This window comes from Gossypium hirsutum, chromosome D13, assembly GCF_007990345.1.
Source record: "Gossypium hirsutum isolate 1008001.06 chromosome D13, Gossypium_hirsutum_v2.1, whole genome shotgun sequence".
NCBI lineage: Eukaryota > Viridiplantae > Streptophyta > Magnoliopsida > Malvales > Malvaceae > Gossypium > Gossypium hirsutum.
In genome coordinates, this window is record NC_053449.1 from 59,601,106 (window position 1) to 59,615,154 (window position 14,049).

General features: G+C 37.5%; 3 protein-coding genes across 3 annotated transcripts; 1 reads left to right on the top strand and 2 right to left on the bottom strand.

Annotated features, from left to right (window-relative positions):
- Positions 1-1,147: 1,147 nt before the first annotated feature.
- Positions 1,148-5,019, top strand: LOC107937981 (ATPase 8, plasma membrane-type). Its single transcript, XM_016871002.2, has 10 exons — positions 1,148-1,560; positions 1,649-2,005; positions 2,089-2,403; positions 2,481-3,050; positions 3,128-3,232; positions 3,323-3,632; positions 3,712-4,226; positions 4,307-4,480; positions 4,575-4,757; positions 4,862-5,019. The coding sequence occupies exons 1-10, from the start codon at positions 1,504-1,506 to the stop codon at positions 4,973-4,975; spliced, it is 2,700 nt and encodes an 899-aa protein (XP_016726491.1). The 5' UTR covers positions 1,148-1,503; the 3' UTR covers positions 4,976-5,019.
- Positions 5,020-5,490: 471 nt separating this feature from the next.
- On the bottom strand, positions 5,491-8,601 carry LOC107937983 (uncharacterized). The gene is made up of 9 exons (XM_041109346.1): positions 8,234-8,601; positions 8,087-8,144; positions 7,880-7,988; positions 7,607-7,754; positions 7,437-7,488; positions 7,153-7,299; positions 6,948-7,059; positions 6,613-6,739; positions 5,491-6,148 (listed from the first exon to the last, which is right to left on the bottom strand). Exons 1-9 carry the CDS (start codon positions 8,326-8,328, stop codon positions 5,686-5,688), a joined length of 1,311 nt encoding a protein of 436 aa, XP_040965280.1. The 5' UTR covers positions 8,329-8,601; the 3' UTR covers positions 5,491-5,685.
- Positions 8,602-9,159: 558 nt separating this feature from the next.
- Positions 9,160-13,864, bottom strand: LOC107937982 (DNA replication licensing factor MCM5). Its single transcript, XM_016871004.2, has 18 exons — positions 13,481-13,864; positions 13,250-13,393; positions 12,982-13,161; positions 12,801-12,899; positions 12,581-12,717; positions 12,382-12,487; positions 11,976-12,110; positions 11,817-11,894; positions 11,513-11,617; positions 11,275-11,366; positions 11,065-11,197; positions 10,872-10,967; positions 10,576-10,667; positions 10,373-10,463; positions 10,025-10,134; positions 9,737-9,866; positions 9,555-9,656; positions 9,160-9,443 (listed from the first exon to the last, which is right to left on the bottom strand). The coding sequence occupies exons 1-18, from the start codon at positions 13,769-13,771 to the stop codon at positions 9,360-9,362; spliced, it is 2,205 nt and encodes a 734-aa protein (XP_016726493.2). The 5' UTR covers positions 13,772-13,864; the 3' UTR covers positions 9,160-9,359.
- Positions 13,865-14,049: the final 185 nt, after the last annotated feature.

Sequence of the window (14,049 nt, forward strand, 5' to 3'; positions counted from 1 at the left end):
ATCTAAGTGAATAACCCAAGTAACTAAACCAAAATTTAATAGATCTTTTTCAATAAATTATTTCCATTTTTTATTCATATTGGACAATGTTAGAATAATTTCAATATTGAGTTTCGGTTTTCTTATTAATATTGATGTTTAATTGAGTTTGAATAAATATTTAAAATGGTTAATATATCATTTGGGATCTGAATTTAGTTTCAATTTTTAATTTGGTATTTAAATTTGGCTTTAATATTCGATTTAGTTTTTGAGTTTGTTTGGATTGAATTAAGTACCTAAGTCTAGCTTTAATGTTCAATTTAGTATCATAGTATTTTTTGTCCAATTAAGCACCTATGTTTTTTTTTTACTAGAACTAGGTACTTGAGTTTTTTTTTCTCAATTTGGTACCTAAATTAGGCTTCAATATTTAATTTGGTACCTGAGTTTTTTTCAATTTGATACTTGAGTTTGTTTTAACCCAAATTAAGTATCTAAGTTTGGTTTCAATGTTCAATTTAGCACCTGAGTATTTTTTTGTCCCAATTAAGCACATATATTTTTTTACTAGAACTTAGGTACCTGAATTTGTCTTCAATATTACTTTACTCTTTCTACCCATCAGGAGAATACAATTTCAATTTGGTATCTGAATTTTTTTTCTCCCGATTAAGTACCTATGTTTTTTTTTCCTAGAACATATGTGTTAAATATTCATTGAGTCACACATACTATTTAATATAAATACTGGAATAAACGTTCAAACTAAATTCAAATATTAAACTAGATATTAACCCTATTTTAAAATATCATTTATCTATTTTAAACCAAATAAATTTAACCAAAAAAGAATTTTGTATCCAATAGATTGCCTAACCCTATAAAAAGCCATCATTAGTTTAGATTTGCAGTTATTGTTTTGACTTTTCTTTTACTTCTTTTAGCGGCTGTCGCTAAAAAAAGATGTCAATGGCATCATCCTCGTCCCTCCAACACCAAAGGAAAAATGGAGTTGACACTTGTTCTTCCCATAAACCATTGAAAACCATTTTACGTTTCAAAACAAACAAAATGGGGGGACAGTATAAAGATACACTCTAATAAAACAGCCAACCACAAACCTAAAAACCCCGAGACTTATGGCAGACCACAGGGTTTTTCAACATGAACAACCCATCTTCATTTCAACCTCATTACTAGCTCTCTCTCTCTCTCTCTCATTTACATTTTTGTGCCTTGTTTTCAAGTTATTTATAAAGAAAGCAAATTTCCAACCAATAAACATTCCTATCCTTCTGAGCATAAACAAAAAAAAAAACAACTGATCTCCTCTTCTCATTAATTTGTATATCCATCCCTGTCTAATGGGAGACAGGGAAAACTAAGGTTATACATTGAAGAAAGAAGAAGCTCAAGAGGCAGAAAACACCGCGTCTTTGAATCAAGAGTTTTCTTCTTTCTTCTCTTATAAACGAAACGAAATAAAAACAAGTTGCTTTTGTCTTTTATCGTCTGTATCCAATGGCTTCTGATGGTGATATCTCTTTGGAGCAGATCAAAAACGAGATTGTTGATCTTGTAAGCATGTTCTAGTTTAAACCCTTTTTTTTTCTTTTGCATTTAAAAAATAAATAAATTGATGGGGTCTTTTTTTTTTTTTTTGTAGGAGAATATCCCTGTGGAAGAGGTTTTTAAGCTGCTGAAATGCACGAAAGAGGGTTTGACAACAGCAGAAGGAGAAACAAGGCTAAGCATTTTTGGCCATAATAAGCTTGAAGAGAAAAAAGATAACAAAGTACTTAAGTTCTTGGGGTTTATGTGGAATCCACTGTCGTGGGTGATGGAGGCTGCCGCCATCATGGCCATTGTTTTGGCCAATGGAGGAGGCAAGCCTCCTGACTGGCCAGATTTCGTTGGTATCGTTACTTTGCTTTTAATTAATTCAACAATCAGTTTCATAGAAGAAAACAGTGCTGGCAATGCTGCTGCTGCTTTAATGGCTGGTCTTGCACCCAAAACTAAGGTATATTATACCTACATATATGTATGTATATATATATTCATATAGTCATGGAGATTCTATCAACATCATGGTTCACTTTGTAGGTGCTAAGAGATGGGAAATGGAGTGAGCAAGAGGCATCAATTTTAGTACCTGGAGATATAATTAGTGTCAAATTGGGAGACATTATCCCTGCAGATGCTCGTCTTTTGGAAGGCGATCCACTTAAAATCGATCAAGCCGCCCTCACCGGTGAGTCCTTACCTGTTACAAAGAATCCTGGTGATTCAGTCTTCTCAGGTTCCACCTGCAAACAAGGTGAGCTCGATGCCATTGTCATCGCCACTGGTATTCATAGCTTCTTTGGCAAGGCAGCTCACCTCGTTGACAACACCAACAACGTTGGTCACTTCCAACAGGTACTTCTGATAGTGCAAAAATGTACATGATTGCATTATGTAATAGTAAGAAGTAATAGTAACCCATTACGTTGCAGGTGTTGACATCCATTGGTAACTTTTGTATCTTCTCCATTGGAATTGGAATGGTGATTGAGATCATAGTGATGTACCCAATCCAGCATAGGAACTATAGAGATGGTATTGACAACCTGTTGGTGCTTCTCATTGGAGGAATCCCAATTGCCATGCCTACAGTTTTGTCTGTAACAATGGCTATTGGATCTCACCGTTTGTCAGAGCAAGGAGCCATTACCAAGAGGATGACTGCCATTGAAGAGATGGCAGGGATGGATATACTGTGTAGTGATAAGACGGGGACTTTAACCCTTAACAAGCTAACAGTAGACAAGAATCTCGTTGAGGTGTTCATAAATGATATGGACGTCGACACCCTTGTGCTGCTTGCTGCAAGGGCTTCCAGGGTTGAAAACCAGGACGCCATTGATGCTTGCATTGTAGGAATGTTGAGCGACCCAAAACAGGCAAGGGAAGGAATCACTGAGCTACACTTCTTACCCTTCAACCCTGTTGATAAACGCACTGCTATTACCTACACTGACAGCAAAGGCGAGTGGCATCGTTGCAGTAAAGGCGCTCCCGAGGAGGTAAGACAACATCGGAAAACTTGGTTACACAATTGTGGTGTCTCAATATCCAAAATCCTAATTTTGGTTCGATGCAGATCATTGATCTTTGCGGGCTCACTGGGGGCTTGAGGAAAAAGGCGCTCAGTATCATCGACGGATATGCCAACCGTGGCCTACGGTCCTTGGGGGTTGCTAGACAGGTGGATGAACCCAATGCTAATACATACTTACATGATTTCATATGAAACTACCCATTTTGGCTAACCATTTTACGGTGTCTTTTTTCATAGACAATTCCGGAGAAAACAAAGGAAAGCCCTGGAGGACCTTGGGAGTTTGTGGGACTATTGCCTCTCTTTGATCCTCCTAGGCATGATAGTGCTGAGACTATTAAACGGGCACTTGAACTTGGCATCAGTGTTAAGATGATCACCGGTGACCAGCTCGCCATTGGCAAAGAGACCGGTCGGAGACTTGGGATGGGGACTGATATGTATCCCTCTTCTGCCTTACTTGGCCAGTGTGGGGATGAGGATATTGCTGCTATTCCTATCGATGACCTCATTGAGAAAGCTGATGGATTTGCAGGAGTCTTCCCTGGTAATTAGATTAATCATCTCAAGTTCATAAGTTTACTATTCGTAGTTTCATCAAATTACTTAAAATTTGTTGTATGCAGAACATAAGTACGAAATTGTTAGAAGACTTCAAGAAAGGAAGCATATATGTGGCATGACAGGAGATGGTGTGAACGATGCCCCAGCACTTAAAAAGGCAGATATCGGCATTGCAGTGGCCGATTCAACTGACGCGGCTAGGGGTGCTTCGGACATAGTGTTGACTGAGCCAGGGTTGAGTGTGATAGTGAGCGCGGTACTGACAAGCAGATCCATCTTCCAAAGGATGAAAAACTACACCATCTACGCAGTTTCGATCACGATCCGTATCGTGCTGGGGTTCATGTTGGTGGCTCTCATTTGGAAGTTCGATTTCTCGCCTTTCATGGTATTGGTCATTGCAATCCTCAACGATGGAACCATTATGACTATCTCGAAAGACAGGGTAAGGCCATCCCCGAAGCCTGACACATGGAAGCTAGACGAAATCTTTGCCACTGGGGTTGTCCTTGGCACCTACATGGCTATTGTTACCGTCTTCTTTTTCTGGCTTGTTCATGACACTGAGTTCTTCACTGTAAGTGAATCACACTCTGAAACTCACGATTACCCTATAAATTCCAAAATATATATTAACATTGTCTTTGATTTTTGCAGAGGACTTTTGGGGTTAAGCCAATCAATGATAATGAGGACGCACTTACTACAGCTCTCTACCTTCAAGTCAGTACTGTCAGTCAAGCACTCATCTTCGTCACACGGTCCAGGAGGTGGTCTTTCATCGAGCTCCCAGGTCCCTTGCTTCTCATTGCCTTCATTTTAGCACAACTGGTAAATCCATAATCATATAAACTCAAATAGCTCAATTGAATTAATGTGAAACCAACTTAATTGTATAATAAACTCTTGTGACTTGGTAAAAAAGGTGGCGACTCTGCTTGCTGTGTATGCAAACTGGGGATTCGCCAGGATCCAAGGCATTGGATGGGAATGGGCAGGAGCGATCTGGGTATTTAGCATTATCACATACATCCCTCTTGATGTCCTCAAATTCTTCATTCGCTACGCTTTGACTGGTGATGCCTGGGGAGACGTAGTTCAGAGCAAGGTCAAACAACACCACCTTTCTTTTTTATTATAAAGTTTATATCTACATTTTTTAAAACTATTTAAATAGTATTTGTCTCTGATTAAATTTGTCCTTAATTTTAGACTGCATTCAAGGGAGAGTGTGAGGTACAATTGATAGCAAATTACCGTCCACTTCCAGGCGTCTCGTCACCACCTGAAACCTGGTCCAATGATGAGCTTGCTCCAATTGTCTGATTTAGCTCAACAGAAGCAGCCTAAGCAGCGCGCTGATATTGAAAGGTATAGTCCACACTCCACAGCTAGGGATCTAAATTAATCCAAATTTAGCTACAGATATATATATACACACGTATTTGTTTGTTTATTTTTAGTTTATTTATTCATATATGTTAAAGAATCTTAAATTTGTGTTTACATTCTGTTCGTCTTTCATAAACAAGTTTATTTGGGAATATAAATAAATCCAACATTCTTATCTATAATTATATAGAGGGAGCTTGAGAAACAAATATAAATGAAATAAAAATCTAAATGTTCATCAAACGCTCTGTTTAAACCCTTGACTTTTCAATCATCACTATTGAGAAGCATGATTTTACGAGTCTTTTTTTCTAAACAATGATCAGAGTTTGACATTGCTTTGGTTTGATAGGCTAAGGGAGCTCCACACACACAAGGGTGAGGTTGAATCAGTGGTGAAGCCGAAGACAATTAAAGCTTGGTTTGATCCAAATGCCCGGAGTATATGAAGCATGTGATAGAGAAAAGACGACATCAGAAAGAAAAAAGTCCCCTGCTTTGTAAATATTTTGTTTTAATCTTTTAGAGGCAGGGGAAAGGAGATTAGTTGTTTTTAATTGTATTAAAGGGATTATTGTATCAATTTTTTTTCATAATTTATGCAACATTCATGTCTTTACAATTCAAAATGAAAAAAAAAAAAGTTAAGGTCTACTATCTTTATTCTTCCATGAGGTTAGTTCAGAAGGGATAATCTGTTCATTACAAGAAAGGACAGCCTCCGCCGTCAACTTACCTAGCCAACCATGGTACAACAATCCCCTCGAACCGAGCCCTCCGAGTAACCAATACTTGCATATAAGATCATTGCCTAAAATATTGTTGACACATCCCAAAAGCGGAAGTGATCCGTGAGGAGTAAGCGGTGGCATTGCCCTTAAACCCGCCCTTGCTCCGGCAAAACTCCAGCTAGTTATACCAGGGTAAATAGCAGATGCTTTCGGAAGAAGCTCTTGAAGAGCATCGGAAGCTTCATCTGTTGAGACATTTGATGAAGAATTTCTTGACTTCCATTCCCATGTCGAACCCAAATCCAATCTACGGTTCCCCTTGATAGCAAGCCATGCATCTGATAATATTGAAGGTCCATGGTCAGGATAATCTTCCCTGAAAGAACATTATTTTTAGAAATTTGAGGATGAACCCCAAGGCCATATCACTAAAGTTGGTAACTTTAGAATACAGCATGATTAGACGGCATGAACATGATAAGAGAAAAATAACTAAAACATATACACAATGCAAATAATTCAAATGTCTTAAAATCTATAAAAATGAATTATTAATATATAATACATTCAACATGATTATAACACAAGTACCCGAGCTGCCAAATCCAGGTTAGGATTAGCCAGTTAGGGGTGCTTTATAAAAGCCAAAGTAAGCTAGAGTCGTCATTTGCTATGCCATGTTTCATCCTCTATACATGAACTCACACTCAGTAACCATTTTGAGGTTGACTGTATGTGGAACTACAGTTTCATGTGAAGACTCCAAGCCATATTTCATATCTGAAACTATTGCCTGAATTACCAGCCCTCAAGTTTCATAGTGCAAGTGAGAAGCCTTACCCTATATTATCAGGCAGTTGTAAGTGCAAAATAACACCTCTACATGTCCTCAAAGGAAGCTTCCCTGCAAGCTCCGGAAGCAAGTCTGTTTTGGCACCTAAGCATATTATCACAGCATCATATTCTCCTAAAAAAAACATACAAGCATAGATTAGAGCACATTTGGTTCACTGGAATGAAATGGAATAGCCATTTATATTAGTACAAACATGCTGAAAACAAGAAAGAAAAATAACCCTCCCTGAAATAAACAAAACCATTCTCCGGTGTCCACCAGAGTACGAACTTGTTCTCAACATTTTTCCCATCACCATGTCTAAGAAAGCATTGCTTACCTTCTAATTCACGGAGTTCGTAAACAGATTTCTTCTGCAAACAAAGATTTTTCTTTCCAAAGCCGGAAGCAGATAATTCCTTCACTATATTTTGACAAGCTAAAAAGAGTGCCTGGTAGAATAACAAAAAGAAAAGGACATTATCAAGAACACAAAAATGGAACTGATAGATAATGTCAAAGAACAAAAGCCTAGTTATCCTTACATTGAGATAATACTTGGAATTCACATTTATAGCTTCAGGCATATAGAAAGCCAAGTTGAAAGGCATATGTATATGGGGTACAAGCTTTTCAGCAGCGTTCTTATCAATGATCTCTATTTTGCAATTGGCAAGGCAGTTCTTAGCATTCTGATTTCACCAAGATAGAAAACCCAACATTAGACAATTGATGATACATATATATAAACATGTATATAACATACATATATATACATATATATAAATAAATCAATTAGCGCTGCATTAACAAGGGTTGAGGAAATTACATCATTCAATACATTCAAAGTCTTCATGTTTGTGGCAGGTCTTATAATGCCCCTATGAGCACAAATTAATAAAAATGTTAAACCGAGAAATGCCCTTAAACAGGCAAATATAGTAAAAAGAGAGGATAAAAATTAGACATTTGCATGTGAAATGAAGAACAAAAACAAACCTTCTCCGGTCTAAAATCCCACCAAAATCTTGACCAAATTCACCACTTAAGGAAACCAAATCCTCCTCGGAACTAACGGCTTGTTCTGCAATGCTTAAGAGCTTCATACATTCTTTCCAACACTCGGCACCTCTCCATAGAAGCTTAACTGCCAAGCATATTCACTGATAAGCTCAACAGGGCAGAAAAGCTACAAAACAAGGCGAAAAAAGGACTTGGGTTCTTTTCAAAGCATAAAGAATTAGCATACATTGAAAGGAGTTGATGCAAAACCTTTAGGAGAATAGGGGTGGAGGAGTCCCCCGGAGACTCCGGAAGCGCCTCCACCAATGCCCATTTCATCATACAAGTCAATGTGCAGGTTCAAATCCTTAGGACTCTCCTGGAAAAAGGCAATGCGACAACAATCAGAGAATTCAAAAGAAACCCATTAATGGGAAGAGGTAGAAGATTTAGAATTACAAGGCAAAAGGAGTGTACCTTGAGTAAATGCCAAGCAACGGAGAGACCAGCAAAACCAGCACCAAGAACTGCATATCTGCATCCATAAACAAATGGGGAACGTTGACGTTTAGAGCTTAAGTGTAAATATGAAGTGAAGGAAAGAGTGGAGTAGATTAAAGGAACCTGAGAGGACGATGGGAGAGAGAAGAGAGAAGCAGTGGAGAAGAGAGTTTGGCAGAGTGGGTTAAGGGAGATATTGAAGAATCGAAGAGAACCATCTATTGTTGTGAGGGGGGTACGAGGTTAGGGTTGTAAAGATAATATGATTGTCCTATTGGCTATGGTGGGTTTGCAGAGGACAATGGAACGAGACTCTCCTGCGTCTTTTTTCAGAATAACTTGTGGACTCTTCTAGCCTTCCGTAAATGGAGGTGAGCAGAAGTAGTTCTTTTGGGAGGGCAGAGCTGAGGTGACTAGGTGAGAGAGTATGGTGCATACGGGAACTCCTTCCTTCGGTTCGATAATTATTAATTGAGTTGTCTAATGTAATAATGTCGATGTAAAGAGTGAGCTTTTTTTATTTTATATTTTTTTGACCATTTTAAAAAAAAATAAATTAAGCTCAATTTTCTTCACCCAATTAAATTTCTGAATTAATAAAGCTAATTAAATAGGTCAACATATTGTGTCTAGGTTTATTCGTTTTAAAGTTCAATTTTTTAAATATTATTAAAACTTATAAAAAAATATTAAATAAAGTTTAAAAAGTTAAAAATAAAAGTTAATAAAAACTATTTAGAAATTAAATATAAAATAAATCTGTACAAATAATTATCTAAATTCAGTTCAACTCCAAATTCATTCAAGACAATAATATAATTCTATTGATGAATTTTTAATTTATAAAAAATAAAAAATATTTATAATATAAATAATTTTAATTATTTTTAAATGTATGGATATTTTTTAAAAAGTTTACACAGAACCGATTTGGGAATTGCTCCTTTCCTCCCTTGGTGGATCTTGAGATTGGTGACTGTTTGTGCTTTTCAGGTTTTTGTCCTCAATTACTTTTTTTTCTTAATTGTTGAAAAAAAAAAAATTCAGTCTCGAGACAATCCATCCACTGAATCCATTAAAATGTAAGATCAAAACAAGTTGCAGAGACGTACAACATAACATTACACAACTTTTTGTTAGCCCGGTCATTCCTGATCAAGACCACCACTACAATTGGAATTTGGAACTTCATCTTGCAATAAAACTGCTGCCCTGATAATTTCGGTTCCAAACATTACAACCGCAAGATTTATACTTTACGAACGATAATATGCCTTTCTCGTTGATATTCAACTTCACCTCTCTGGTGCATGATTAGAATGGCTCTCCTTACCTGCCAATTATAACATCAACCATGTTACAAATACAAAGCTTACTTTTTAACTCTTCGCTAAGAATACTAAAATTCATTTCCTACAATGACTCGGTTTTTAACTATACTTACGATTGACTCATTCATCCCCATTCTAGTAAGATCATCAATCAGCCTTCTTTCTGATATGCGATTTCCGATTCCCAGTCTTCTCTTTATCTGGTTCTCCGCTTGCTATACATGTACCGAATTTTGTTAACTTAAGAGAAGATCACAAGAATACAAGAACAAGTTCAGCAAGAATGTCTACAAACCTTAATCTCATTGGCCATATCAGGAGTGATATTAATATGTTGGTTTATTCCAGAACGTGCTGCATCCATGGTGGAAACTTTGAAAAGTCTCAATGCTTCAGCTACATCACCTTCAGTGGCAACATATGACCTGAAATACATTTTAAATGTTAAAACGGGGTAGAACTTTATTCTATTTATACAAAAACAGGCCACTAAATATTTATCCAATTATCAAAATAAGTCAAGTTCCTGTTTGAATTTAGTTTTAAGCATTCACAACTTGATTTTGCTAGATCCAATACTTACAATTTCATTTTCGCAAGAGACTCGCTTAACCTTATGATGGCCTCCAGCTGCCTCACAGTGATGGGAATTGCGGCACTCTCTCCGGTCTCATTTGCTTGTTGCCTCATGCCCTACAATAGTAACCCATGTTGATGACAATGTTAGCTAGCATTTAAATCAACTATAATAAAATTATGTTAGCTAGCATTTAAAATTATGTTACTATTACATAAATTTATGTTACACTAAAACAACTTGAGATTATTTTAAAATCACTTTCACAAGTTCTCATGATAATGGGCGGTAAGGGCTCCTTGATAGTTTAATTTAGACTTGAAAAAAATAATTCTGGCTAAAGTTTGAGAATACCCTTCTGATGTCAACATAATCACTCTGGAGTTTAGCACATGCAGCTTCTGAAAGCCGAGGATGGCATTCTGATCGACAGTATTGTATATACCTGTAAATTTTGATTCAATTTAGCAGCATATACAGTATGGCATAAACATTCAACATGCCCAGGTGACTTCATTTTATTTATTAAAAATAAAAAGCAACTATTTTACATGTACCTTTTCAGCCAATTCTCTTCTTTAGAAGTTCTACTATCATTGGATACTGTCTGAGCTGATGCATGAACTTTTATGATATGACTTGCTATTGTCTGTAAAAAGGATAGTGGAAGTCAAAGCCCTTGGCAGAGGCACTAGTAATACATGTAAAACTATTAAGTGAGAGCTTTTGTTTTATCCTTGTAGCATTAAAACAGAAAAATTACTGTTCCGTAATCAAGAAATGTTCTGACAAACAATTCTCAGTTAGCTGTCATTGAGGGGGGAATCTAAGGTGAGCTAAATAACAAGAATACCTTGTCTTGGTCATACATCCTGATATCCTTTACGATGAAGATCAAGTCAAATCTTGAAAGAATTGTAGTCTGCAAATCGATATTATCCTGTGCTGTCTGCGAGGTGATTACATTTCTTTCAGTTTCTTCGTAGGAATAGCAAGCATAAATTTGAGAACTTGACAAAAATGAAACAGGAAGTGCAGCTACTGACCTTAAGATCATCATAACGTCCTGAAGGAGGATTCGCAGCTGCAAGCACTGAAGTTCTGGAATTGAGAACAGTTGTAATTCCAGCTTTGGCGATGGATATTGTCTGCTGCTCCATAGCTTCATGAATAGCAACCCTAGGCAAAACAAAGCAAAACTTCATAAGCATCATAAATGGTAAAGCCTAACAAGTTTTGACATTAATTTAACTTACCTATCCTCTGGTCTCATCTTATCAAACTCATCAATACATACAACACCCCCATCTGCCAAAACCATGGCCCCGCCTTCAAGATAAAACTCTCGCTGACATTTCATAGATACATGAATAAATGTGAGAAACTTTTGCATAAAAAAGGGCAGAGGGAAAAGAAGGAAACTTTTCTCCAAATCAAAGAAATCGGAGAAACAAAATTCTTTCCACTAGATGCCATAGCCCACCAAGAACTTACAGAGCTACTATCTCGAATAACTGAAGCTGTAAGACCAGCAGCTGATGAGCCCTTTCCAGAAGTGTAAACAGCTATTGGAGCTGTCTTCTCAACAAACTTGAGAAACTTTACAAGGTAACCATAAAACAAGCACCAAATTGTGTGAGAAGCACTAGAAATTATAGTATGAAAGAACTTCAACTAAAAAAACCCATAGAAATATCCTAAAATAAAAAGTAGAACAATAAAGAGAGGGCAAAAGGTGATGGTGAAGCATTGCAATCTATTTCAGCAACCTCAACCATCAAAGATACATGTAACTAACCTGTGACTTGGCAGTAGAAGGATCACCAAGAAGCAACACATTAATATCACCTCTTAGCTTCACCCCATCCGGCAAATTCTACGCATTAATGAAACCAGTTATGATGACAGTAGATAGTAGGAACACAGAAGGGTAGACGTTTAAGGATACGAAACTTACTTTCCTGGCTCCTCCAAAGAGAAGACAAGCAACAGCCTTCTTGACATCTTCGTGACCAAATATGGAAGGAGCAACCTTGGAGCATATGGCTTCATATGTATCTTGATTTGAGGCAAATTTTTTGAACTCTTCTACCTGTGAATGATAATTTACATGGCGATGATGACAAAGGGAATCCATAGTAACTTTAGTTTAGTACTTGGGCAGAAAAACCCAAGTCATACAAGTTAAATTAATCAACTCAATTCATAAATAAGTTGCCAGCAGCAGGAACATAACAGTAGCACGATCATGCATATAGTTCACACAAAAGCAAAAAAAAAGCATGATCAAATGGCAAAAGATGCAGTGAAGTGGGGATGCAACTTCTTAAGAAAACAATACTAATGATCACTTTGATATTTACCTCTTCTTGGGTGAATGTGGCAGGCCCTCGAGAGCTGGCTTCATTCGTCTCTTCCATTCCCACTATCCGGATATAAGGCTGTCTAACTGCAACTGCTCCTTTATGGCTACATAAATCACACAGAATCAAAATCCCTATTAGAAGAGAAAGATGAGACTAGATATACAGGAAACAGTCAATTGAAGACATAGTGACTTACTTGGTGGGTGAATTAGAAGCTTGAAAGATACTATAAATTCCCATTATTGTCAACCTCGAGCCAGGTACAATTGTTTGAACCATATGTCGGTCCACCGAAAGCAACATGTTTCGAGGAAGCTCACCAGTAGGTACATCCTTCAAATTCAACATGAATGCATAATTCAATCAATTCTATAACTTTTTTTCGTACCTTGTTCTCTTAAAATCAAGAGCATTACCTCTGGGTTCTCTTGCAGTTTCAAGGTTTGTTGATCAACATATTTGCTCTTATCAGGAACAATCAGCCATGGATCAATAGGGCAAGGTTCTTCTCCAGGCTACAAACATTTCATAACTGCTATCAAAGCTATAATATGAAATAAGTATTATTAACAACTCAAATTTTGATTAAGAATAAACCTGTGGAACATGGTCACATGATCGTGGAACAATTGCCCCACCAAGACCTGGACGGCAGGGAACTGCCCTTGCACTTTTACAGTTCTTACAGATTAAATGCACGTAAGTAGCCTTTGCTTTAATCCTTGAAGCAGCAATGGTAATTCCTGATATCTTAACTAGTTTTGATATATATTGAGCCTAAGAAAATTGAACAAAAAAACCAGTCAATAACTGAAAATAACCCATTTATTTCATACTAATATATCAAACAAATTCTCAAACTTACCCCGAGTGAACGCATAGAAACCGGATCCTCCTTTGACGTAAGCAATATTTGAACCTCGCCCGTCTGTGGCTCTACCATTTCCCCTGAATCTCCTGCTACTTTCATCTTCAAACCCGCTAAAACCTCCGCAGCCGCCGTCTCAAACTGCACCAATTGTTAAGAAGCAAAAACGTTAAGCTAATTGGATATATGTCGATAAAACTGATAGTGAGGTTCGTGAGAATGTTTTACCAAAGGCAGGTAATCAGAGGGAGAGGAACGAAGGAGGGAAGGCAGATCGGAGTCGAAGGAAAGAAGGTCCTCAAGATGGACCGTTAGGAATTTAGGATTATTGACGAGGCTCTCCCTGTACGGGAACACGTTCTTCTCCTTCTCAAAATTTCTGATGAACTCCTTGAATTTAAGGAGAATGGAGTGGCGGCTCGCCGTGGTGGATGCTGCAGCCGCTTCCGCTTCCGAGGAGGCTTCCGTGAATTGAGCCTGATTGCTGTAGTAAACCGCTCCTTCGTCCCATCCCGACATTTTGTTTCGTCTTTGTTTTTCCCCTTCGATTACCTTCTCTCACTCTCGCTGAAAAAGAAGCAAATATCCACTTTTTCCCTCTATGTTTATTACCCATCAGGGTTCTTCTTGGCGGGAAGGGTACGGTGTTTTTGGCGGGGAAATGCCTCGCACGTGCTTAGGCTGATGTTAAGTACATTTATGGGCTTGGGCCTGTCATCCTTGTACCATTCCACGTGGCCCAACAAACTGTGATTTTTGTTGAAATGCTAAACTCAAAATAGTAAAAATCACATTAT

Excerpts from the sequence above, each read along its gene's own strand:
- LOC107937981 (XM_016871002.2), top strand. The coding sequence starts at position 1,504 with ATGGCTTCTGATGGTGATATCTCTTTGGAGCAGATCAAAAACGAGATT. Across the intron at positions 2,404-2,480 it reads ACGTTGGTCACTTCCAACAG|GTGTTGACATCCATTGGTAA; the intron begins GTACTTCTGATA and ends ATTACGTTGCAG. Across the intron at positions 4,481-4,574 it reads CCTTCATTTTAGCACAACTG|GTGGCGACTCTGCTTGCTGT; the intron begins GTAAATCCATAA and ends TTGGTAAAAAAG.
- LOC107937983 (XM_041109346.1), bottom strand. The coding sequence starts at position 8,328 with ATGGTTCTCTTCGATTCTTCAATATCTCCCTTAACCCACTCTGCCAAA. Across the intron at positions 7,989-8,086 it reads TTGCTTGGCATTTACTCAAG|GAGAGTCCTAAGGATTTGAA; the intron begins GTACACTCCTTT and ends GCCTTTTTCCAG. Across the intron at positions 7,300-7,436 it reads CTTTGAATGTATTGAATGAT|AATGCTAAGAACTGCCTTGC; the intron begins GTAATTTCCTCA and ends TGGTGAAATCAG.
- LOC107937982 (XM_016871004.2), bottom strand. The coding sequence starts at position 13,771 with ATGTCGGGATGGGACGAAGGAGCGGTTTACTACAGCAATCAGGCTCAA. Across the intron at positions 13,162-13,249 it reads TTTCTATGCGTTCACTCGGG|GCTCAATATATATCAAAACT; the intron begins GTAAGTTTGAGA and ends CAATTTTCTTAG. Across the intron at positions 12,111-12,381 it reads CCACATTCACCCAAGAAGAG|GTAGAAGAGTTCAAAAAATT; the intron begins GTAAATATCAAA and ends TATCATTCACAG.